Source organism: Artemia franciscana, chromosome 4 (assembly GCF_032884065.1).
Source record: "Artemia franciscana chromosome 4, ASM3288406v1, whole genome shotgun sequence".
NCBI classification, from domain to species: Eukaryota; Metazoa; Arthropoda; class Branchiopoda; order Anostraca; family Artemiidae; genus Artemia; species Artemia franciscana.
In genome coordinates this window covers 37,715,092-37,742,320 of record NC_088866.1, presented here as the reverse complement: position 1 = coordinate 37,742,320, position 27,229 = coordinate 37,715,092, and the positions used below count along the sequence as shown (strand labels likewise).

Below are 27,229 nucleotides of genomic sequence, written 5' to 3'. Positions count from 1 at the left end.
TTCGAATGCCGATGAGATTCAACTTTTTCCGCGTTTTGTTGACATTTTCTTCCCTCCAAAATAAAATGTTGTGTGTGTGTACCGGGGTTGAACGGTATCGTCTAAGAAAACATAAATTTCGCAAGAACAATTAGCTTATTACTTTTAGTCGTCAAACCCAATCCCTGAACTGAGGAAGGTTGAGAATTCCTTTTTTTGGTCCTAATGTATATTGAAAAGAAGAATATCACGAAGAAATGATATTTATTTGGATAAAAAAATTAGCTAAGACTATTATGAACTAGTTTCAAAACATTTGAATAAAATATCAACCTTAAACTGATACAGGTTATGCACAAAATTAAATAATCAAGGAACTAGGGGGGATGTCGACGTTTTAACCGTAACGACTATATATATCTACCGAAAAAACTAAAATAATCATTACCTACAAATATCATGAATAATTCTTATGACGCTTCATTATACAATGCAGCAGGGTTACTGAATAAGCTCATGACATATTTACTATATTGCAGAACGGCTGGCATAAACGCAAAAAAATGTCTGCCAGTGTGGCTATGATAATTCTAATAGCACTACGCTATAAGATTTTTAAGAGGTGAGGTGGTGGTGGGGGCTTAAATTTTACAAATTTATTTATATTAATGACGATGTTTTTTTTTTACCAGATGGCAGAAACAGTTTAGATCATTAATTCATTTTCTGCGAGTGAGAAACGATCCATGCTGTTCTAAGCTTACGGGGATAGATCCTGAATCCCAATAAAAAAATTGCATAATACCTTTTGATTTACCACAATTAAAGACCTAAATTCACGATTGCCTTTGATAAAGTCAGTTCGTAACGTAATGTGGGTCAATTGTTACGTAAATATCCCTAGCAACTCTTTCCGTCACGTCCAAAAACCTTTCAGTCATGTATTTCACTTACTAGCCTATTCAAAAACTTGCGAGTTAATTTGTGGACCGTCATGAAGATTCATATGTAAAATTATCTGATGTTAATGCCAAACAGAATTTACAGAAGCAATACATACTACCCATTTTTGTTCTCAAAATAGTACACTCGCGAATGCGCGTTTTACAAGGTATTTTCTATTTATTTTTTTATTTTTTTTTTATAACTTGTATGTAGAGAACAAGCAGATAATCACTAAACACAGCGTAAAACTGTTATCAAACAGAAAGAGCATGGTTTAGTTCTATAACGTCAGCTCAAAAGACCAATTTCCTTTACTCTGAAATCAAGTTTTTGAAACTACAATTTTGGGAGGGGGGATGCGCGCCCCACCTTGCTGTTTTGACGACGAATGAAAACGACTATTTCTTTTGGTCACTACAATTATGTATTCCCTTTTATAGGATACTACAAACAGAGAGAGGGGATCTAAGCTTCTACAGGAAAATTGAATAAAATCGACCTAAAATTTATTTTGGGTCACTGAATCTTTCCTAGATTCCACTGTTCATCTTCCTTGGCGCGTAAAAAAAAGAGTGAAGGATCAGGAGGATTTAAGTATTTATGCAATTTTTTTTTCAGAAAGATTGGATCTGGAGTAAAAGTAATGAAAAAGTTCAATAGGAAAACAACATTAAGGTCTCAAAGTAACTCGTTACATGTGAAATAAACGCGCAAAAACCAAGCTAATCGCTTTCATTTAATTTTATGTTAAACTTGTTCCGCACGCAGTTTAAACAAAAAACGATTATTTTCAACAGAGAAACGGATTGTCATAACTGTTCTTCACTGTACTTTTCTACAGAAGGTACGGCAGGATTTTCAACAAAAAATTTCACTTGAAAACGTTGCGTCTATACTAAGTTTACACAGTATATTTTCTTACTATACAAAGCTGTCTAATGTCCTTTTTCTCGCTATTCAAAATCTCATGATGAAAATAAACTTTAGTTCGGTTGTTTCCCAAGCAACTCTTTTAGGAATTCTGTTGTTTTCTATTTTGGAAACTATAAGATGATTAAAAAAGCAGTTTTTCAACTTTGTTTCATGCTTCCATGCTCCAATACCACAAAACGAACTCAATCGATACACAAGCGTATTTGATCTAGTCTCATTGAAGTATTAAGCAAAGCTGCTTGGATAGAACCTGAAAACAACCACCCGTGTCGTTGTTTTCGGAGGATTTTCAAGAGGGCTTTGATCAATAGAACACTTTCAAAACGCTGCCCTTAAAAAACAAACATCAAGATAGTTTCAATCTGACAGAAAAAAGGATTGTGATAGGCTTAAACCATCTCAAGGTAAGGACAAATGCCAACTTTGCATAGGCTAATGGATTAATTTTGCCAAAAGCTCCAACTATTTCAGACAATGCCCTATAACTCTACATAACACACAATTTGGAGCAAAAAATCTTAGTTTCACAAAACCACGTTCTTTCACACTCAAAGGACAATCATGTTAAATATAGCAATAATAACAAACCGAATAACATAAACTGATAAATACGTATACCAATATGCAAAAATACAACTTGTTTCTCGAGACAAAATCAAGCTAAAATTTGAAGCGAACAAGTTGAAAACCTACATTCATGTGCTTTAGAACGAAAAATTTTCAACTTAAGAATTTAAGGGCTTCTTTTAAGACCCACATGTCAATAACTTATAATCTGTATCTGTAATTTGGCTAAAGATGCTTCCTGAAACAAGCAGCTTTTTGATCAGATGACAATCAAAATAGCATCAACTTAGAAGACATAGATTTTAAATGACAGAAAAAAGCAAAAAACTACCTTCAGTTTGTTTGGTAATTAAAAATGAAGATATTTTCGAAATAACTGCGATGTCTTATATTTCTGACATAAAGTAGAAACAGTAAGAAAGAATTACCGGTATCAAAAGACTTTATAAGCAGGTAAAGAAGATGTATCCCATTTTTAAGCGCCAAAGAATGTCAAAGTATTTTTGGATACCCACGTGAATTACCTCAAAGCAGAGCAGTCCTGTTGATCCTGTAGGCTCACTTTTACAAAGTGGGCTATAAATCTCAGTTTGACAAAAAAAAAAAAGCTTAGACAATAAGTTTTGAATTGCTGCAGCTGAGTCGCTGTTATTTTCTTAGATTTATCTAGTATTTAAAACCTCCTCGAGAGGTTTTAGATACTTATCTAGTATTTAAGAGGTACTAGATACTTATCTAGTATTTAAAACCTTTTAAATATCTCAAATTTTAAAGTTCCGTGGTTCTCTCTTTAGCACGTCAATATACACAGAGGGGTTCTAACGCCAAACGAAGTCAAACTTGGAAAATATCCAAAAAATACAAATAATAAAAGATACAAAAAATTGATAATCATTAGCAATTTAAGCCAAATATACCTGTGTCTTCACTAGCACTAAAGCCTTTGATTTACTAAAAATTATCTGCAAAGCAAAACACGAAATTATTTTTTTCTAGCATGGTCACAACCAAAGCTAATCAGGAGTAGCTGCGGTCATTGTCTAAAAAAAAGCACGTGTCCCTCTAGAAAACTCGTAGGGAATAAACGAATTCCACATGGTTACAACTAGATTAATTCGAAACTAAATGGATATCTGCTTGAATATTCTTAGCAAGTGTAATTTAGTCTATTTGAAAACTATGATATTCTTGATATTAAGGGCTAACTAAAGGCGTTTCAATTGTCAGGACGAAAAGTTGTTGATTCATCCTGCATTTATGTATATGTTACCGTGAATGTCCGAAATTGGTGAAGGCCCCAATTACCTTTTTGTCTCCTTAGATTTAGTCAGCATTGCCAGTCAACTTTTCAGTTTTATGCAAGGTTTGATGGTGACAGTAGGTTATGTTTTAACCCGTTTCTGAGATTAATAACCTAATTTAACCCAACTTGAAATTTTACCATCAAAGCTTACATAAGACTGAAAAAGATGATTTGCAGAGCTAATTGAATCTAAGCAGAGAAAAGGGAAATTTGGACATTCACCGGTGAATGTCGACATTAACCAGATTTCGGACATTCGCAGTAACATATATATGCCTTGGTATAAGGCAAATATAGTATGCTTTATTCGGTATGATTTAGTCTACTTGTAAATTATGATATTAAGGGCTAACTGAAGGCATTCCAATTACCATTACAGTAAATTGTTGTTTCACGCGGCATTTATGAAGATATCTAATAAACCTTTTGGTAAATCAAAAAGGAAGTGGCTTTAAGCTTTTTGGCCATAATTTTCTCCCCATGAATACCCATTTAAAAGTGAGCCTCCTTTCCACTACAATATAATGTCAAAGCAACAAAAATCCAAATTACTTAGGGTAAGCAAACGGGTCGGAGTATAGTGATTAAGAAATTCAAAAACGCTTTTCAACAGACAGCAATTATTGTAACATGACAAATCAAAGAAAAAAAACAGCTAATTTCAGTCATCGTGTTGTTCTTATTCCAGTAGTTTAAATAAGCTTATTCTCTGCGTATTAAGGCGCATTGACTATATAAAAAAGAGGCATTTTCCATATGATACTATTGTATTTTGAATAAAATTAAAATTTAGAAGGATGAAGATTTGAATAACGGAATATGGATGAAAACATACAAAAAAATAATCTTTGTTTTACATACTCAATTAGACATAAATAAATGTTGGAGTTGAGGTATAATAGCTCAAATAAATGACAAAAGCAAGACTACAAACTCTGACGCAACTGACAATCCGGTAACTGAGATATTAGCTTAAAAAATGAAAGACAAGTGATTCTTCAGATTGCAGCAGCTAAATTTGCCTAAAAAGCTTTGGTTTACTTTTCTCAGCAAGATCTTGTACAAGTTATACGAGGAAAATGTTAAAGGATAATCATTTCATCGAAGAATTCAAGTCAGTAAAAATACAAAATTAATACCACTCGAATCTCTTAGACCAGATCATATTTAAAGGTCACCCATTTTTCTAAATAAAAACTAATATAATTCCGTCTGACTAAAACTAGAATCACACTTTATAACCCTGAATCTCTTTATAATATTTACCTTTATTAGAAGAGCAAAAGCTATTAAATCCCTACTAAGCGAGTTTTAACCTCGGATTCCTCAAGACTTAACGGTATAAGAATCTTAAATAGCATTTAAGTCATATTGGAAAATGTGACTTGGACTAACTTTTTTCCGGCTCCTGTCGCATAAATAAATTCATATTCTAATCCCAGAAAACCATGAAATTCCTGTTGAAATACGTTAGACTAGGAAAAAGTAGTTTTAGATACGATTACTGACCAGATGTGTACTTCCTTGTTTTAATGTCGTCTAGACAGTATACACTAAATAAAAATGACAGTTTTTTTTCACATAGACAGTTTTTTTTCACATAGAAAAAGTTTACAAGATTGGTTAAAGATGGTGGTACGGGGAATAACCTAAGGCACGTAAGAAACCACAACACTATCAAACCTGCCCTTAAGATGAGATTTTAACATAAATGTTATTCTTACATTATTCGATAAGAAAGATCCCTGACTTGAAGAGGAAGTATATTTAAATTACTACTCATAGAGCATAAAAATAAGGGACAAGTTTTAAGCAATACTTATAAAAGGGCAGTGACATTAAACACATGTATATATGTACATTTTTCACAGTATTTTTGGGTATTTCTTTTAGGACAAATTCTTAATTCCTCATAATAACGGATGGCCAAGTCAGCCCTTTATCTATCATCTAATGAACATTTACTTCAGGGTATTTCTTCTTCCTCTAAAACTTAAAACAGAATTAAGCAAACAAAACACTGCAACAAAATTTCGCTAAACTTAGTGCAAAGCAATTAAGAGACTCAAATTCAAGAAGAGTGAAAATCTTCATCTGAGACTAACTCATATGAATCAGTCATTACATCAGACGTGTTTAAGTCATCCGTATCTTCGGAAAGTTCTGGCGAAAGACGATGTCTGTTAAGCCATCTATTAACATTGTCTTGAGCATCGTCAACAATCATAACTCTTTCCACGGGATGTATTTCAACACTTTCGTCGCTGGTACTTTGCCCTGATTTTACCTTATCAGGTAGTAAGTTGAATTCTTCGGTTTCGCTTGATTCAGGAGTTTCTATTATCTGGGGTAGGAGGTCGGTAGTATCATCTAGCATAATTCCTCGTTGAACATCACTTACCTCTGATAAAATTGCTAGAGCTTGTTGATCCATCTCAGGCACAAAGGACTCTAATACTCCACGATTGGCACTAGTACAGCCTAGAAAACAAGAGCAGTCTTTTTAGAAAAGAATATACCCTCTTAACACTAAACTAGCATTAAACTAGCATTCTTTCGTGTTTCACCCTTAGGCCTTAGTTGTCAGACATGGAGCAAACACGTTAAAGTGTTTGCTAGCCAATTCCATAAGACACGCAAATTAAGTTATTTAATGCAGGGGAGCTTTAGGACCCATGGTCTCTCCTCTAAAATGCCGAAATTGTTACGGTTATTTTTGTATTTTCCTTCATTTTTCATATAATTTAAATTTTTAAGGTTATTTTTGTATTTGTGGCCCCTCCCCTCATCTTCAAAATTGCAGCTCCTCGCCATTAGAATAAATTCCTACCAATGTGTAGGGTTACTCTGTTTTTCCATTGCTAGGATAGGACATTGGCCACGATTTTAATTTTCTTCTTGCAAACCTAGTTACATTCCAGTAATGACAAGACATGAGGTTTGTAGTAGCATAAAAAAAAGGAGAAAAAAACACTACACTTCGAGCAGATTAGTTCTCTTGCAAGCCGACAATCCCTTTATTTATATTTTTTAGCCAGAGATGGTGCACGTCGGTCGGTTGAAGACCAAAAGCAGCACAAAACCGCAACAATAATATGATAATCAAGTAAAGTTCAATAAAAATATTTAAAAATAAAATTAAAAATTATACCGCAAAAAATATTATTAGTCCTGTTTTAAAACACGACAGGAAGAATAATAGTTAATGATTATAATAAACATCCAATATTTTCCCCTTATTTTGTCGTTTGGTTACATGCAAGCACATATATGTACGTTTTGTCTCAAAACCTAAATGTAAATCTAGGAAATAAGATAAGAAAGAAGAAAAGAACAAAAAGAAATCTTAAAGAGGGAAATAGAGAGTACCTGAATTACCTCAACTTCCAAAGTATTCACCTGAAAGGCGATCTGACTAAAATGACTGGGCCTACTAAGAACAACAAGTCATCACAGGACAATGTTGGCTAATAGCATAGCTTCAGGCTTTATTTGCCTTAAAGTTCGATAATTCTCAAGCAAAAGCCCTGTGGCAGCTGGGTATGGACCCTCAAAGGGTAAATTTAGGAACTGTTTTCTTGTTTTCCACCAGTTTCAGTTGATAATAGTCTTATAAAAACTAATAATCCTTATAAAAACAAATTTAGACTGATACATTTCTATTCTAAAGCAAATAGCTAACGACTAGTTCACTCTCATGCTTATAGCCTGCTAATGATTTTTCTTATTGATTTTACAAAAAAGACTATTTGTTTAGATTTGGATTTTATTAAATGCGCAAGTTTCTTTGAACCAAAAGGTTTTTGGAAGTCAGCAGAACTTTAGGTGGATCATAATAGTTGGTGCTAGGTTAGTATGCAGAATAAAGGCTAGTTAAACAAAGCATATAGCTAGTTTGCAGAAGGTATATTCTTGTTCTTTTGTGGACTTAGTTCTTTGAGTGGGCAAAAGAACTAAGTCCTAACAAACACAAATAATTTTGTATTCAGGCGTTTCAAATAAAATTCATAAATTTTTTGGATAACACTAGATGTAAGGAGTTGAACTTGATTTTACCCTTTTCATAAGAAAGAAAATTCAAGTGAAGTTTTTTTTTTTTTTTTTTTTTTTTTTTTTTTTTTTTTTTTTTTTTCCGAATAGCTCACATTCCAGAAGCTTAACATAAGAGTAGGCGTTCCGGCTTAAAGACTCATGGAACTATGACAATTCCTTAAAATAGTTAACTCAAACCAAGGCGCTCATTACAGTTGCAACCACAAGGGGTATCCAATGATAAGGAAGAATGAAGGAGACAGAAAATCAATATTATTCTAATATAGAAAATGCTTAGGAAAAAGCCAGATATTTCAAAATATATAGTATATTAAATTAGCTTCAGCATATATAACTTACTTACATATTCCAAATGCCAGAAAGGTAATTTTTGTCTTGACCGAAACCCTATGTTCACACAGAGCTTGGATATGTGGAAAACAGCTATGGATTGCTGCGATAAGAACTTATGCTAGTCTTCCCGTTTATTCTTGCGGTTTTCCCTAAGACGTATGCGTTAAAAAATCCAACACATGCGGTTGAATCACTTTCGGAAGAAAAGAGCATGGAGGCAATTGAAAGGCTGATTTTAGCTGTCGAATTCAATTCAATAATCTATGACAAAAGTCATCCTGACCATGAAAGGTCCAAATTGATTCAGAAGGTTTGGAAGGAGATCTCGAGAAAGATAAATTTGTCCGGTAAGAATGTGATGCACTGGATTGTTTTAACAGCAAACCATCCACCAAAGTATGACCAAAGCTCCTAATCTACTATAAGGAATGGGAGAGACAAATGTTTTGCCACTCCGTCTCGCCACCCCATTTTTGACAAATTCAACTGTTGGTTTGGTAATTTTGCTCTAAGAGCCCAACTTAGGCTATACAGGTCTAAACTATGAATTAAAGCTGGGCCACAGTCATGAGGGAGATGCGATCTCCTATGTCAGGGATCATCCAGAGGAAACTTGTTAAAATAAAGTGAATTTAGAGACTCAGATGCAGAAAAAGCAAGAAAAAGATATCAACTTCAAAGAACCTTAGGGTCAGAAAAAAGTAATAAAACTGGTAAGTGCCACTTTTCCATTTATTATCAGCTATTCTAATTTTTTAGAATAGCTACAGATGGTTTGCGTTTTCCGCAAACCATCTGTATGTGTGAGCATAGGACACTACTTATTCTTCACATAGGAAAGTGTCAACAGATGTCAAATAAACCCTAAAAGGTTCCAGTCAGCGTTGAAAATAAGTTTCGAGTTGATATTTGCGTAAGAGGACGACTATTTTTGGGAGGTGAAAGGGGAGTACCCCTTTCAATTGTTATATTATAAGCCATTCATTGCTGAACAGAGGTCCATTGTCCCAGACCCTGGAGGGGGAGGGGGTCAAAATCAAAATTCAAATAATTCATCAAAAGTATGGAAGAATGTAAGAATAATTGAAAAAAAAAAAAAGATTTAAGCCAAAGTTAGTTTCTATTTTTATGCGTAGAGGGGAAACCCCGTCTTTAATGTCTAGGCATAGTACAGTATGAAGTCTTACCAGGAGTTAAACATTCCTCAAACTTCATCAGAAAATCAAAAAATTTCTGAGCAGCAAAATCCAATTGTTCATCAGATGAAAGAACAACAACGTTGCAAACGAAGATCAATAACGTAAAGCTTGAAAAAACACATGATATGAGCAGCATACAAACAAGTATGCATGAATTGAAGAGACAGAACTAGAAGAGAAACATATAGTTAATGGTTGTGAACTGCTTTGTACGCTTTAGCTTATTAAGGAAAAGGAGATAACAGCAGGGAGAAAGAGATAAAGCAACTTTTACAAATTTACTTAACTGTGTAAATCACTTTTGTTTGTTCTTTCTTTTATATCTGTTTCTATCTTCTGTATGTGCCTCTTAAACCTTAAAAGTTCTCTCATTGCTAAAGAGTTGATCCTTTGCTCCTTTCTAAGTGATGACGTTAGAAACTTTGCCTACGGCAAGAAAGTCAACTTTTGAACGAAGGCAGATTTTTTTTTTCTCGACGACAGTCGATAGCTCTTGATGAGCTAATTAAAGTATATGTCATCCATTTTTTGCAAAAAAATTCCTTCATGATATATATCATTTTGAAAGTTTAAAGGGGTAGACAACTTCAGTAGTAAGGTGCACATTGAAACCAAAAATAGGCCGATACCAATTGTGAGACGTATAGGGGAGTTGTAAGCAACAGTCGGCTGTTAACTCATAATCATCTTTGGCAAAGAGGGGTTCGCAACTTTTGCTAGTTGATGTAGACTATCTATTATTTGTTGTGGTGTATTTGATGGTAAGACCAATTTGGTTCCAGTGGTAAGACATGTAGGGGACTTGTAAGTAACAATCGGCTGTATTGCAACTTTTGCTAGTTGCAATGAGGGGTTTGCGACTTTTGCGAGTTCGTGTACCTAGTATTTATCTTAAGATGCTTACAGATTAACAACTTCAGCGTTTAATCGAAGCGAGGAAACAAAACCAAAAAACCAAAGTATTGCTCTCGCAACACTTTACTCGGCGAAGCCAACCAAAGGTTGCTGCAACACCTCACGTTGCCTATGCAACGTAGATCTAGTTAAATTTGAAAACGCTTCTGTCCGTTAAAAATTTGAATATCCACAATCTGCAGAGACGCTACCCTGCCAAAGAAAGTTACATCTTCTTAAGCTATTTTGTGTCAGTATTCATACTTCCTTTTTTTAATAAGGTAATTAAAAAATCAAAAACTCCGCAACCGCATATGGAAATCTTTTCCATTGAAAATTGAATTGAATTCGTGATGTTAGAAGATGTATGTAGTTCTGCAGCTTTCACTTAACCAATTTCAACAACCAAAAATTAATATTCACAGTCCTTGGTACTAAAAGAACAGAACATACTTTTAACAACATTTTCGAATAGAACTAGTCAAATCGGCAACAATATTTTTTTTATAACCTAGCTACTTATAAAAGCGGATCAGGGTTGAAATAATAGTTGACTAAGTCCAGAAGTTGCCAAAAATGATTAGATACAAAATAAACAGACTATACGAACTAAATTAAATAATAACTGAATATTACTATCATCCTGGCGAATCAGAAATGCATCCAATAAAATCATCAGACATCTTAGGATATTTCACTTTACAAAGAGATATAAATGAGTATCGCCTAAATACTTGCAACCCTTGTCAAGTGTATTTCATAGGTTACACCCCTTACATATTATAGAACAGCCAGAGTGGGTCGACTCCAGTTCATGTAAACGAAATTCGGGCAATCAGGTGCACTATGAGGACGGAGAAATAGTATTATAATAAACTAATGAGAAAAAGAAACTAAATTGTAGATACAAAGCCAAAAAAAGTATACAAAAAGAGTCGGGTAAATATTGTGCAACCTCCGAGAGTAGTATTTTATGTTTCTACATCAAATTATAATATTTTGTTAGACGGGAGGTGTTGAATTTATCCGATAATCCTAAGTTTAATATGAATGTACTTCTTTGAAAAACTTCTTTTTTATTTAAGGCTCTAAAAATTAATTTATATTCGTTTTTTTATATAATTGTAGCGTTTTGCCTAAATGTATAAGCATTTAAAGTGAGGGCATGAATGCTTCCGTAATCTCGTACATATTGCGCTTGCAAAATTGGTAGTGTTTCTTCTTTTCATCCATAACCAAAACGTCGAGTTTTGACTTACAATAAGCTCAGACACACTGATAAAATGGGCTCAGCCACCGAAAACGGTCATTATTCATGCTGCAATGATGAAGGATCTTATATCATAATAAGATTTACCGCAGAGACAGGTATTTTTTTTCATTGGATGTATTAGCTCCGATATCTTTAGTAATAGTAACCACTACGCTCTCTATTTTTTAATTTTGGTTCATTTTCTTCAAGAAGTAGGCCTAAGGAATTACATAAGTGTGAAAACATTCAGGTAGACGTCTTTTTAATGAAAGAAATATGGTAAACAGTAATATTTTTCCAAGCTAAGTAATCGTTTTTACATATAGGAAGACAGGTCTCCCTTCCAGGGTCAATGAACTTACCATTTACGATATATTAAACATCTGAGCCAAAAAACCAGCCATTAAAAATCTATACTAAATACTGAAGAAAACGAATATTTCCATTCTATCCTTATATATTTTATACATAATATAATATCAGGTATGCAAGTTTTTGTCTGTGAGTACACTTCATTCTTTGAACTGTAAAATAAACTAAACTAATCAAGCAGAACCAAGAAAATTTATCCAGATTTATTTTTAGACCATAAGTAAGGTTATAGAGAAGCATTAATCAACATTCCCCTCCACGTGCTGAGAAGTTTCAACTCAACTCCCGGCTTTTGGTCTCTCAAATTTTTCCATATAGATATATAGAAGACCTTCTTATATGTCTTATGCTTCTAAATCTTTTTTTCAAAGCTAAGCATCATTAATAATCATTGAAAGAGAATCTTCCGTAAAACTAGTAATATCTTTCCCAGTTAGACTACTCTTTTGACAAGAGTCTGAACGAAGCACGGATTTGTTGAATATCACTTTTTGATTAGCAGTTCTGTTTTTTATACTTTACATTTAAACGAACAAATTTTTTTTTGTGACAAATCTTCAGTAATAAAGGAGCAACAGAAAAAAAAATATTAAAAACACTCCGTCATCCCTCGAAAAGCAAAGAGCAAATTTGAGTTTTATGCGAGCAAAAACTGCATGAGTTACAAACTAAAGTCAAGTACTCAAATTGTACTCAAAAAGTAATTAATGGTATTTAAAAAAATTTTAAGTCAACGATTCAAAACAGCAGGCTGTTTTTTTAGTATTGATGAAAAAGAAAGTGTCCACCCCATTTCATTAAAAGCTTGATTCTTTGTCCTCCTTCCAAGAAATTTTAATTTCCTTTCAATCCTTTCTTATAGCCTCTTTCTCTCCCATTCAGAGGTGGCCTACTTTTCTTTGGGCCCAAATTGAATGGCAAAAAATTTTTTGGCAATCTGTCATCCTTCAACTTGTAAAACCTATCCTAGCGACTTACCACTCCAGGATTGCGTTCACGTAAAAAAATTAGCTGAGCAAATATACTCTTGGCGAGAAACTGTAACTTCAAAATCTTTGATTGTGTCCTGCAATAAATAAAAACAATCTTTTAAGATACAAGCAATTTTTCTTGTAACATCTTAATATCAATATCAATCACGCAGTACTATATTTACCAAAAAAAATATGCACATCCCAGAGAAGAAGAAGCAGAATTAAAGATAATTTCATATATTTTACATTGTACTTACAGCGTTAACTTATAACTTTTCCAATTAGACTTCTTTAGCTTCTAGCTTTTATTAAATAAAAAAAACAAGTTTTTTTAAATGAAAGTAAGGAACAACATTAAAACTTAAAACGAACAGAAATTACTCCGTATATGAAAGGGACTTTTCCTCCTCAACGCCTCGCTCTTTACGCTAAAGTTTGACTCTTTCTTTCAACTCTATTTTTAAAACAGTAAGAAACTTTAGAGTAAAGAGCGGGGTGCTGAGGAGGGAAAACCCCTTTCATATACGGAGTAATTTCTGTTCGTTTTAAGTTTTAATGTTGCTCCTTACTTTCATTTAAAAAAACTTGTTTTTTTATTTAATTTCTGGACGTTTTTGAATTAATGCATGTTTTGATCTTGGCTCTCCGCACATAAATAATTAAAACAAAATTTGCATATTAATTAATTGCAATTATTCGGAAGATTTTGAGAAGAAAGGAGCGAGGGAGGAGGCCTAGTTGCCCTCCAAGTTTTTGATTACTTAAAAAAGCAACTAGAACTTTAATTTTTTACAAACGTTATCATTGGTAGAAAATATACGTAACTTACGAATTAACTTACGTAACGAACATCTATATTCGTATGTTTTTATTGCGTATATGAGGGGGTTCAACCCTCGTCGATACCTCGCTCATTACACTAAAGCTTAGATTTTGTCCCAATTCCTTAAGAATGACCTCTGAATCACAAAGGCCATAGAATAAATAGTTGAAATTACTAAAAATACTTTAGCGTAAAGAGTGAGGTATAACGAGGAGGTAAACCCCTCATATGCGTAATAATCTTTGTTCGTTTTAAGTTTTAATGCTGCTCCTTACTATCAGTAGAAAAAAATTTTCATATTTATTTTTTCATTGTTTTTTCAAATAATGCTAGAAAATCCTGCACCCCTTCATTGAAATTCTCTTCCCCCATAACAAGTTTCTCCATGGAAATATCTTCCCACGCACCCCCCAACTCTCCCCCCTAAACCCAAAAAATCCCCCTGAAAACGTCTGTACACTTCCTAGTAACCATTACTATATGTAAACACAGGTCAAAGTTTGTAACTTGCAGCCCCTCCCACGGGGACTGCGGGGAAGTAAGTCGTCCCTAAAAACATAGTTATTAGGTTTTTCGATATGGTGAATAAAATGGCTATCTCAGAATTTTGATCCGCTGACTTTTGGGGAAAATGAGCGTGGGAGGGGGCCTAGGTGCCCTCCAATTTTTTGGTCACCCAAAAAGGGCACTAAAACTTTTAATTTCCGTTAGAATGAGCCCTCCCACGACATTCTAGGACTACTCAGTCCATACGATCACCCCTGGGAAAAAAAAACAAAAAAAACAACAAACAAAAAAAACAAACAAATAAACACGCATCCGTGATCTGTCTTCTGGCAAAAAAAAAAAATGCGAAATTCCACATTTTTGTAGATAGGAGCTTGAAACTTCTACAATAAGGTTCTCTGATACGCTGAATCTGATGGTGTGATTTTTGTTAAGATTGTATGACTTTTAGGGGATGTTTCCCCCTATTTTCTAAAATGAGGCAGATTTTCTCAGGCTCGTAACTTTTGATGGGTATAACCGATCTTAATGAAACTTATATATTTAAATATATATATTTTATATATATATTTAGAGTTTCGGTTACTATTGAGCCGGGTCGCTCCTTACTGCAGTTCGTTACCACGAACTGTTTGAAAGATACCTCCCTCAGCATACACAGTTTACAGAAAGCAAATGTAACTAAAACTAAACTTTCAACGTAGAGTATTAAACAAAAAATGTAACCGATATCTCTTAAATTTTGTCCAGATAAACAGAAAATTTTAATCCATTGACTTCCTATAAATTATTGCAATGACTGATCTTTCTTCGCGCTAAATTATGTAGTTTTGAAAGAGATTACTGTGAGAAATCAACAGCTTCCCAATGATTTCTACTTATATAATTCTTTAGAATTTTAGCCGGTACGCTGCTTATTTGGTTAACCATGATTCCGCCGGACGCAATCAGCAACAGCTCGGATGTTTATTTTACCACTTTTTGGCTGAAACGGTCGGGATAACTATCATACGTTCTTGAATATACAACACAACACTTAAAGACGGTAACGGAGCATAAGCTATAATCCCATCAGTGAACCAATCTTGCTATTGGGTCAATTACGCAGATTACGTTTCTAATTCAAACTTTATTGAATGCAGCTGTGTAAAATTGCCTTTAAGCACAAATGTGACTAAAGTCTCACCTAGATGTGACTTTATAATATTTGTAAAAATGTAAGGCTTCTTCGGTGGTAGTGTTTCTGCTCTTTTACTGGTCAAGCCCATTTTTTTTTCTTTCATGACAAAAATTTACAATTCATGGCAAATAAAAATATAAAAATTCATGGCAAAATTTTATTTACAAAAAATACCCAACAGCAGTCTGCTCAAAACTCACTTCACGCAACTGAGTTGTGTGAAGAACTCTAACATATCCATTATCTACCACACTGGACAATTATTTGCACCGCTTTCATTGCACCAATCAAGTCTTCTTGATGTACACTCCGCAATTATTTCTTTAACAGAAATTTTAAAAGATACATATACATACATTTGTATTTTACCGCATGAATACTTATACCCCCAGAGAATAAGAGAAAATGAACAGAGTTATACATATTAGCCAATTAATCCACTTGGTACCTAAAGAAGTGTGCTAAAACTAAAAATTCCCCTGTTTCAGTTCATAAGGTACTTCGGTATTTTTGCATAAGAAAACTTTGGTCCATAATTTTGTCAAATACATACCTACATTTTGCCGTTCGTATTTCTTTTATCTTTTTATAGATAGCAGACTAATATGTAAATTTTGTAAATAAGGAATTTTAAGTTCCTTAGATATTTCTTATTCCAAAATCAAATAAGGAATGAATCTTTTCTATCTATTCTGAAATGCTGAAAGTGAAAATTAAAATTAACTAATAATTTTCAATTGGGTAACTTTTGAAAATCTGTATTTGCAAGCTTGAAATGATTATGTCATTCGAAAGAATCGCAAAATTATAGAGACTAAAACATAATTTTATGCTCATAACTTTTATGCTCATTTGAACACTTATTTGATAGTTAATGTAACTCTAAAGGCGGTACAGCCATGACTTTGAGTAAAGTTGGTTAGAACAAAAATAAAGATCATTTAGATATTCTTTACCTGTAATGTAGACTAAATTCATGGTGACTTTCCATATATCATTGTTTAAGTCTAAGTTAAAGGATACAGTAATTCAAATATAAGTAAGAGTAGAATAATGCAGTTGAATAATAAAGTAGAACAACCTGTAGTTGAATAAAGAAGGCGCAAAAACTCGTTTTCAGACCTGAATAAAAGCAAAAAAATGAATAGAAACTTTATTTTAGAATTTGCAGCCTTTTAACGAAGAAACAATCATCATACTTTAGAACCACTGGCTGAGAAGCCAGCTGAGATTTACCTTCTAAAGTTTCTTATCCTGAAGTACAAGTTGATTATGTTTTAATCTCTATAATTTTGTGATTCTTTCGAATGACATAATCATTTCAAGCTATACAATTTTCTTGCAACTCAGACGCTATCTAGATTCAAATTTTGATGCTGTGAAAAGCTTACTCGGTGGAAAATCGAGCCAGGAATTGACTTGGAGCAAAAACAAGGCAAGTTCTAATTTGGTACAAATATGACTCCAGTCCTGATTCCAAGCTGGAACAAACAAAATCCAAACAAAGTTCAAAGTCCTGACTTGATCCAAAACAAGCCGAGTCTAAGCAACAGAATTTCAGTGACATGGTGGAAAAATGGACTAGGTTTTGGCTCAGTGTAAAAACTAGTAAAGTTCAAGTTATGGTTTGAACAGTCAGCAAAACTGCTGACCCAGATGTGAAAACAAGTTGAATCCTAATTAATGAAAAAAAATTGCTAAATTCAGACTTGATGTGGAAATAAGCTCAAGCCATTCAGAATTAACTGATCAACTTGGATCAAGCAGCTTGAAACACATGGAGTAAGTAATTTGAGTCAGTAGATAGACATGAGGAACTTACGGAGATGTATGCCACTTTCAAGCCCCATCTACTCTGTGCATAGATATATAAAACCTTTGGTAATTTTGGAAGACATCTCATTAGTGTTCAGTACAACTGATTCGATTAAACTAAAAAATATCCACTTTGAAAAACTGCTTCAACACTAATCTGGTGAGCAAGAAACAACAAAAATTTTTAGATTAAAAACATTGACAATCAGTTTAGTTTTGCCATTCAAAGAAATTTTTTTAACCCTATTATTTCTCGGAATTCGGCTTCGTTCAAAAGTAAAAAAGATTTGTAATAATTAATGCTTTTCCTAAATTAATATCTAGGATAGGAAGGTAAATTCAAATTAATAGAAATTTATTTTAGATAGATTGTCATCATTTTTTTTCAAGAAAAAAGCTTAAAATGTAGTTTAGCTTTACTATGAGGTCCCACTTTAAGCTCCATAAGTTTAATTTTATTTCTTAAGAATATTCAATTACTAACTTTACTGATAGATGTGATTTGTGTTTAATCAGTAGAATCTAGTTCTTTTATATAGTCATGAAATAGGAATCTAAATACTATCTATTGGCTACAGATAAAAACAAGCTTTTAAAGCAGTTTTTCTATCTTCCGAAAAAACGATTCTGTGTAAAGTTGCACTACAAACTAGCTCTCAAAAACCAGGGCATTACCAGAACTGTTCGTGTAGATTGTGAAGCTTTTTATTGATGAATAATTTTCATCAAAAAGGCTCAAACGTTTCTCGTCTATTTATTTTTCCTTTGAGATCAAGGATTATAAAGGATAAGGAAATAAAATCACGAAATACTACCTATTTCGACAAATTGACAATTTACAGAAAAAAGCACAACATCCAAATCAAACAAATGAATAGAATACATCAAATAAAATAACGAAAATTAAATTAAATCTCTAACATTTGTTATACTCTGAAAAAGGGAAACAGTTTATGGATAGAAAGAATATTTAGCATTAAAAAGAGAGCCTAAAATATCATGATGGTAAAAACCGCAAGTGTTATTCATCCAAACCTTTCAACTTTTTTATTGAATATACAGAACTAGCATCACTTACTATCTTGAGCTATTGTGATTGTTCCAGCAATTACAATAACTTAATGGTTCAAAAACCACTTTTACAGTTCCATATAAGTCTAAACTAGAAATCAAACGGTTCTTACAGTAACTGTAAACCATTGATGACAGGGAAGGTTGTACAAAATCGATTAAACACTTTTCTGTAGACAATTGCATCATATCCTAGTGCTAGTAGCAATACCAGGAACACTGTGAAAACAGTCTGAGGCTTGTACACATGGTATAACCTAAAATAAGATGTATATTAAATTAAAGATCATATGTAAAACTACAAACCTTGTGCATACCTATTGCAAACCTGTTACTGCATATGTTGATTTATGCTTTATTTTTGTCATTAATTTAAAAAAATAGTTTTCCAAAGAATATGTTTATCAAAGAAAAAAAAAACTCATATAATAGTTCTAACTTAAAACAAACAGAAATGAACACACAAGATAGAGCTACCATACTTCTAATACATACTTTTAACACTACCATGCAATCGCAATCTAACTACACTTTACTAAAAAATATTTGTTTTTGAGCAGTCTCTTTTCATTTGTCTTAATAACATTAACAACAAAGGAATATCACAAGGCTAACTGGTGTTTTCAAATAAGAGTGTGGTATACCCTCTCTCTATATATGGCTTGAGTATCATTTGTGTTTGACAGAAAATGGTATATATTTTTAATAGTATGGTAATATTCACCATAATAACAAAAACATTATAATAATAATAACAGTTATCATAATAATCAAGACTACCGTACTGAAAAGACTAAGAACTGGTTGTTAAATACATAATATCAATTCTTAGTTGTCTTAGTATTTTTTATTGTTCAATGTCTTAACCATAAAAGGGAGATATTTAAATAATTTTAGTTTTAAGTAAGGCACAAATGATGATCTGACCTTTAAAAGATCTGCGGGGCTATGGTACTACTCCTGTTTGTGGTATTTTTGTTTATTTTAAATCTGACTTAGTTATTCATTTTGATTTCTGCTTATTTTCGGTTGCAGCTACTTCATATATTTTATATAATTATTTTACAACTTGTCTTGGGTTTTAATATGGTTCTTTATTTTTTTTTGAAAAACCTCTTTTCTGAAGAACATTTTTTCAATTAATTACTGTTCATTTTCAGTTGACATATTTCTATTTTTAGTAAGTATTAGATATATTTGAGAAGTTTTCTTTTAGTTTTTCTGCTTGAAAATTAAAATGTTGGATAGCATTCAAATTTTGGATGAAAACTGAATATTGACACCCATCCTATAAACAATCTTTAACATACAAATATCTTAATCCATTATTTTACCAAAAGAATAGTTTTGTGCTATATCTTGGCATATTTTTTTTAATAAATGTTAGCTAAGGTTGTTTATTAAAAAGATTTGTAATTTGATGTCATAGACTTAGAATGAATTTTTTAGGAATGGTATTAAGTTTTACTTTTCAGGTCAATTCAGGTTAACTAGAGAAGGTATAGCCTAAAACTAAATTAAACACTACTATTTGTTTCGAAGTTTTCAGGAGGGTGTATGTTGTTTAAAATTGTTAAAAAAGTTTCTCCAGCATACAAATAGCAGGCCAAACTATAAATTCTTAACAATAAACCTGAAAATACTTAAACTAGGCCCATTGTTTTCATTATCTCTGAAAAAGACTATGTCAATATAAATAAACATAAATTAATTATAAAAAATGTTTCCATAAAAGAAGCCTTTCAAAGAAAGGCCAAACACTCCAATTAACCAAATGTGAGCAAAAATAGAACCAAATAAAAATAAAATCAAACTCAAAACAAGCAAAAATGAACACAAACAGGGCTCACAACCCCTATGCCTTCTAACGGTGAGAGCATAATTTGTAATTTACTGAAAAAATGAACATGCATTGTCAGTTTAATATACATATTCTGATATTCATTCCTTATAATCTTAATAATTTTTAATTCATTAGAGTTATAAAAGTGAAAACATTTCATTTTTTTCAGTAAAGTGCATATTACATTCTGGCCTTAAGGAGGCATATTTATTGTGAGCCCTACTCATGTTAATTGCTGCTCGCTTTGAGTTTGACTTGGTTATTTATTGTAATTTCTGTTTGTTTTGGGTTTCATTACTTTCATTTATTTATTATGCATTCAATATTTGTGAGCGAATTCAAATTTTATATCATCAGCTTTTAGAAGAAAATGTAAAATTTCAGCGCAACAAAAATGATAACCTTCAAAATATAATCAAATTATACAAAAAATTATAAAATAGAGATACAATGGTTCCATCCTCTTTCTGTTTCTATTTGTTTTAGGTTTCATTACTTTCATTTATTTATTATGCATTCGATATTTGTGAGCGAATTCAAATTTTATATCATCAGCTTTTAGAAGAAAATGTAAAATTTCAGCGCAACAAAAATTACAATCTTCAAAATATAATCAAATTATACAAAAATTGTACAATAGAGATACAATGGTTCCATCCTCTCTTGAAAATCGTAGATCGTACTCTAGTGTTGTTAAAGGTCCTGAAACCTTTAGTATTATTCTTGAGTCTAGCAGTAATGAAGCAAAATATTATTAAAAAAAGAGAGAACCTCTACCAAAAATAGTGCAAGACATTAGTAAAATAATCAGAGAAGATTCCAGGAAATTTTCAGCAAAAAATATCAAACATGGGCGAGAAGGCTAGATCATTGTTGAATTTAACTCAAAACAAGATTTAAACAATGCTCTTCATGCTTTCAACAAAAATTCAGTAGCACTAGAATATACATTGAGGGAATTAAAAAAATGCCCACCAAGAATGCTTGTGAACGGTGCTCCTATAATCAAAAATAAATCAGAGTGCAAAGAATTTATAGAACATGGTAATCCAGATATGGAAAAACTTGTTATTGCTGGAGAAACCTTGGAAGTGGCGACTATTATTGAAAAGGGAAAAAGCTGCAGCATTATATTAGAAATGAGCCCAAAAATCAGAGGCGAAATTTTAAAAAGAGGAGGCCTCAATTTTGGATTTCTACACCTATTATGCTTAGATTACATTAACTTTATACGATACACCAACTGTTGTCTTTTTGGCCATAAGAAGTCTGAGTGTAACGGTGATTTAACCTGCTCTTGATTTACAGGCAATCATGACTACAATGAATGTACTAAATCCTTCAGTAGTCACCAATGTTGCCATTTGTGTAATAAGCAACAGCTCAATTATGAGCCACATTCATTGTACGATTACACAAATTGTCCAACAGCCAGAGAAATGACCCAACAATTAAGAAAAAAACATTGATTATGTATCACGAATGATGAACATGTCTCATGTAAATGTATATAAGAATAACAAACAGTTTCTACAAATTAACCTACAACATTGTTATGCTGCAGCACCACAACTAGAAAAAACACTGGTAGACTTATGCCCTGATGTGTACCAAATATGTACAATATCTCCTCAAAGACAACATTTGAGAAACGATTCTACAGGGTGTCCCAGAAGTCACACACCATGTAGATTTATATAAAAACAAATATGAATATCAATTTTATTAATCAAAATCACAATAGATGCTTGAATCGTTCACCTTCAGCTTGAATACATGCATCTATTCTCTTTATAAAACTATCTTTTACTCTAATGAGGATTTCAGTGGTGATTTTTTGACATTCAGCTATTATTGCATCTTTCAAATCATCAAGAGTGCATGGACAATTCTGGTAAACTACAGATTTAAGATGTCCCCAAAGGAAATAGTCAAGAGGTGATAGATCTGGTGATCAGGGTGGCCACCCCATGGGACCTCTTTGCCCAATCCATCTTTGTTGAAAATTTTCATTCAGGTAGTCAGCCTTAATACAAAAAAGCTACCAATGAAGCAACTCCAGTGAGTCATGGCTCTCCCAAAAGCATTCACAGTGGTGCAATTCAGAATTGTTGGACCTTAGAAAAGGGTATAGACAATTGCTACAGATATTTAAATCCTGCAATTCTCTTGTAAATGAGGTTAATTTAAGGAATGCAAAGTAAAAATATAGACTGGGTATTCTAAATGCTAAAAAGAGTGACTGGAATAAATTCTGTGCAGATAAATCAAATTTGGATCCATGGAATAGAATCCACAAAATTTGTAAAAATAATAATGCCATTGTTCAGCCACTACACATAACAAAAGATGACAGCAGTAAGACTAACTCGATGATGGAAGTGGGGGAGGTATTGCTAAATAAGTGGTTTTTAAAGGATGATGAATCATTTAACTGATAGTAAAAACCATGGTGACGTTAGAGCAGAACTTACAGATTTTTTAATTAATAGCATATCAGGTGTTACTGAAGTCTCCGTGAATGAAACAAAGGAAATAATTAAAGGTTTAAAGCCATCAAAAGCCCCAGGCCTAGATAGAATTCTAAATTTAGCACTAATTAAAAACATCTATGTCCTTGCTCCTAGTTTGTTAAAGTTAGTGAATAGTTACTTAAAATTTTCATATTTCCCAAAAAGTTGGAAAATGAAATATAATTGTTTAAAAAAAAATGGTAAAAAGAATGATGGCAATCCAGCTTCATACTGTCTGGTTAGCCTACTCTCAAATCTTGGGTAAAATATACAAGCATGTCATTGCAAATAGAATGATTGCAATTAGCACTGAAAATAATTGGTTTTTGCCCCTGCAGTTTGGCTTCCATAGTGGGAAAAGTACTATTGACGCAATTAATAGTATTGCTGCCTTTGTGGAGGAGAATATACAGAAAAAATCTTTACATTATGCATATTTTTTTATATAAAAGGAGCATTTGATGCCGCATGGTACCCTGGAATACTGACAAAGTTTAAGGCTAGATTGTGCCCAGTGGGCTTTTAAGGTTGAATGTTCATGTATTTTAGAACAATGATGTCCTCAATGTGGAATAATATCCCTCTTGTTATGGTCAGTTACTATAAATGATCTTCTAAAACTAAATATTCCTAATGTAAAAATTCATGCATATACTGATGATGTTTGTGCAATTATCACATCAAGTAAAATTGCAACTTAAGAATCCTTGTCATCAAACATATTTTTGTTTTTCCAAATTTAGTCAGATGATAATAAGCTTGTGTTTGAGAAATCCAAGACAGAACAATTTTATTCTCAAGGAAGCATCAACTTCTGACTGTTTAGCTAATGTATGATGGAATTGAAATACCTGTTAAAAATACGGTTAAATATTTGATGAAAAATTATTATGGACTGACCATGTTAGACATAAAAATTAACTCTGCAAAACAATCTGATCATCTTTTAATGATTGCTAAGAGTACTTGGAATTGAAAATATATAGCCAAAGTCTATAGGGTAAGATACCCAGTAGTCAGACAACTAACCACCACTTCAACAGTTAAATCATAGTAGGATCTATTATACCACCTAGAACATGGATTGCTTCACTGTTGGATTTGAAAAAATCTTCTTAATAAGTGCCATAGGTGATCAGTTTGAATATTTTAATATGCACAACACTCACAATTTTAAATGTACAGATAGACAAGAGTTAAACCTAATCTTGGACACATATTTAAAGCTTGAGCCTAATCTTGGAAAATGCTGTCCAACCTTAGACAAAGGAATTTAAAGTTGGAACAACATATCCAAATCACAAACAGGGTCAATTTTGGACAATTTTAATCTAAGACAAGTATTGTGACTGGCTAGGCTGTAAGGGTAACCTTTGTCTAAATTCAAATGTTGGAAAACCAGAAGTTTTCAAAGATTGGTGTCACCCAATCTCAAATAGTCCAGTCTTAACTATCAGCAAAGCCTACCTATCTAAACATATATACATGATTTCCACAATTAGGAGCCTGTTGTCTATGCAGCCAGTAGGAAAAATACTTTTTTAAAGGGATATCTGTCCAAGAATAGGTCCTGGTTGAGTATTGAGGGTCTCACCCTAGCCTAAATAAGTATGCTAAGATAAACAGTGGTAGATAGCTAATTTCCACTTTAACATTGTAAAATCTCTATCATACCACCTAGAAAAGTGATTGTTTTACCATGGATTTATCAAAATTTTCATAATAAGTATGTGATTACCTTGAATTTATTAACTATGAACAACAATCTTATAGTGATAGACAGTAGTTGATCCCAATTTTAGACACAAATTTAAAGCTTTATCCTAATCTTCAAAAATGGTGTCCAATCTTGAACTCAGAATGTTAAAGTTAGAACAACATATCCAAATCAAAGGCAGAGTCAATCTTCAAAAGATTTAACTTAAGACAAGTATTGTAGGTATAAGCCTGGAATTGGGACTATTGAGAAGGAAACATGTTAAAAAATTTGTATTTCATAATACACAGAATAATTGTATTTACATTCTGACTACAATTCTACTACACCCCCCCCCCCTCTAATGTGGGAATATATATCCCAAACTATATATTTTTAATCCATTGTGCTGTGTCACTCTTGTTTCAAACTGTGTACCTGTAAATTCAACCAAAACTAAATAAATCACGACATAACAAAAACAATTGAGAATAATAACTTGGACTATGTATTTACATATTGGGGGAGGGGGGTAAAGTATAGTAGAATTATAGTCAAGATGGGTTAGCTATAATTATTCTGCATATTATGAAGTAAGAATTGTTTTTTTTTTTTTTTTAATGTTTCCTTCTCAGCAGCCCTAATTCTATGCTTATATTGTGTTGTAAAACAGTATAATTACATTTCAATAGGCTAGGGTATATAGGCCTATAGCCTACAACTTTGGTATTAGCCTATAATTGGGGTTATTGAGAAGGATGAAATTCTTATTTTATAACATGCAGAACACTATATAGAGAGCACAGCAAAAGTGCCTTCAAAATGTGTTAACTACAAATCCTGAGTAAAATTCTAGACAAATTCCTTTTTACTATCTTAGAAATTTGGTATGTTATAAAATGAATCTTCCAGGGATGGATCTACAGACAAAAAAAAACATTCTGGGAATGTATTTTGAATTACCAATCTCTACTCCTTCTCTCTGTAGAGTACACTGACCTTTGAGGACCAAAAAAATCTTTGTGTTATAAAAGTTAAGCCTAGCAAAACAGATCTTCTACTTAAACTAAATACAAGAAAAGTATTTACAGCTTCACAACCTTGCTCAGTTTCAATTCATGAGGTTTCAAGATCTGCAAATACTTTTCCTTAATTTAGAAAAAAAACTTTGATATGGCTTGAAATGCTACTAAAAAAAAGCCTATACTAGTTATAGGATCCTAGGTAAATTTATAGCAAACCATATAATTGGCTTTTGTATAAAGTGAATATACCACTTAATGACTTTTTTTTTTGCTCTTTACAAATGTAATAATTGCTTTTACCTTAAATTAAAATTTGAGCACTTTTTTAGCTTTTAAAAAGATGACTTTTCAAAAAATTGTGACAGTTCATATAACTGACTTACCAATAAAGTGAACAAACCACTTGATGCCTTTTTTATGTTCTTTACAATTATAATAGTTGCTTCTACCACAAATTCAAATTTAAACACTTTTTTGGCTCTTGAAAATGACAAATTTTCAATTAAAGTACAAGTTATCCATTGTTTCTGACAAAATAATACTATGTTTTCTCTGTGCTGTTTTCAACAAAAGAGGTAAAATTCTAGTTAATTGACTTCTTGCTATCTTGGTAAGGATTTAGGTTAGGAAAATGAAACTTTCAGGGATGGGCCTACAGGCTAAAGTATGTCCTGGGAAGGTATTTCTATGTACCTACCTCTACTCCTCACTCTAGAGGGCCCTGACCTTTGATGACTTTTAAAAATATGTGTGTTATAAAAGTGAAACCTTGCAAAATAGATCTTATGCTTAATTGAAGTACAATAAAATTGCTTTCAGCTTCATAACTTTGCTCAATCCCATTTTATAAGGTTTCAAAGATAAGCAAACACATTTCTTAAATTTTGAAAAAAAAAACATAGACATGGCTCAAAATTCTACTCAAACAACAGGAATGCATTTTCAGAACTAAAGGCAGTGAAAAAGCAACTAGTAACTGAAAATTAAGGTAAAATGTTGTTTTGTCAAAAGTTTCAATAGGTATAGACCTGTCATGTAGGCAAATTTCAGGACTCTCTAGAGGGAGCAGGATTGGAGGTGGGTATTTTAAAATACCTTCCCAGGACATACTTCAGCCTGTAGACTTGTCCCTGAAAGTTTCATTTTCCTAACCTAAACCCTTTCTAAGATAGGTAGAAGTCAATTAACTAGAATTTTACCCAAAATAATACTACATTTTCTCAATGCAAAGAAGAAAACGCCATAACACTGGTAGACATTATTTTTTCCAAAATTAATACTGGAAGATCAGTGCTTGTGGATTATATACCATTAAAGAAATGGATTTATAATGAAACAGTAAGTTTGAGATCAATGTTTTAAAGTTTGAGGCAAAAGTTTTTAGCCTTTTTTATACCCCATATTTAGGTCATTTTTAAGAGCTCAAAAAGTGCTTAAATCTGAATTTGAGGTAGAAGCAATTATTATATTCATAAGTAGCATAAAAAATGGCATCAAGTGGTATAGCCTATTCACTTTATATGAAAGCCAGTATATGGCTTGCTATAATTTTACTGGATCCTACTGCCTACACTAGAGAAAATGTATTTTTTTAAATCTGGATATCAGTCTGAGATTAGCCTAAAGATTGTCCACATAATGGGAATTTAGCTCTGTGAGAGAAATTTTGAAGTAGTTTTCAGAATTTTAAGTGTTTCCATATGAATCAACCATATAAAACACTGCTTGTTAACATCATGTCATCTCAGCTAATTTAGCAGAATTGGACCTAAGCTTTCACAAAAAAAACTGTATGCTTTAACAGTAACATTTACAGTGCAAAAATTGACGAAAATCCTGTGAAAACATGTTTGGTAGTCGGTCGGAGATTAAAATTACAGTTAAAACGGATTTTGTTCATGAGATGATTAAGCATTTTAGCATTTTAAAACTTTTGCGTCGTTGGAAGTCTT

At 32.5% G+C, this 27,229-nt stretch overlaps 1 protein-coding gene across 1 annotated transcript; it reads right to left on the bottom strand.

Annotated features, from left to right (window-relative positions):
* Nucleotides 1-226: 226 nt before the first annotated feature.
* Nucleotides 227-27,229, bottom strand: LOC136026384 (uncharacterized). The gene is made up of 5 exons (XM_065702932.1): nt 27,092-27,229; nt 18,314-18,457; nt 12,809-12,896; nt 9,301-9,481; nt 227-6,208 (listed from the first exon to the last, which is right to left on the bottom strand). Exons 1-5 carry the CDS (start codon nt 27,190-27,192, stop codon nt 5,799-5,801), a joined length of 924 nt encoding a protein of 307 aa, XP_065559004.1. The 5' UTR covers nt 27,193-27,229; the 3' UTR covers nt 227-5,798.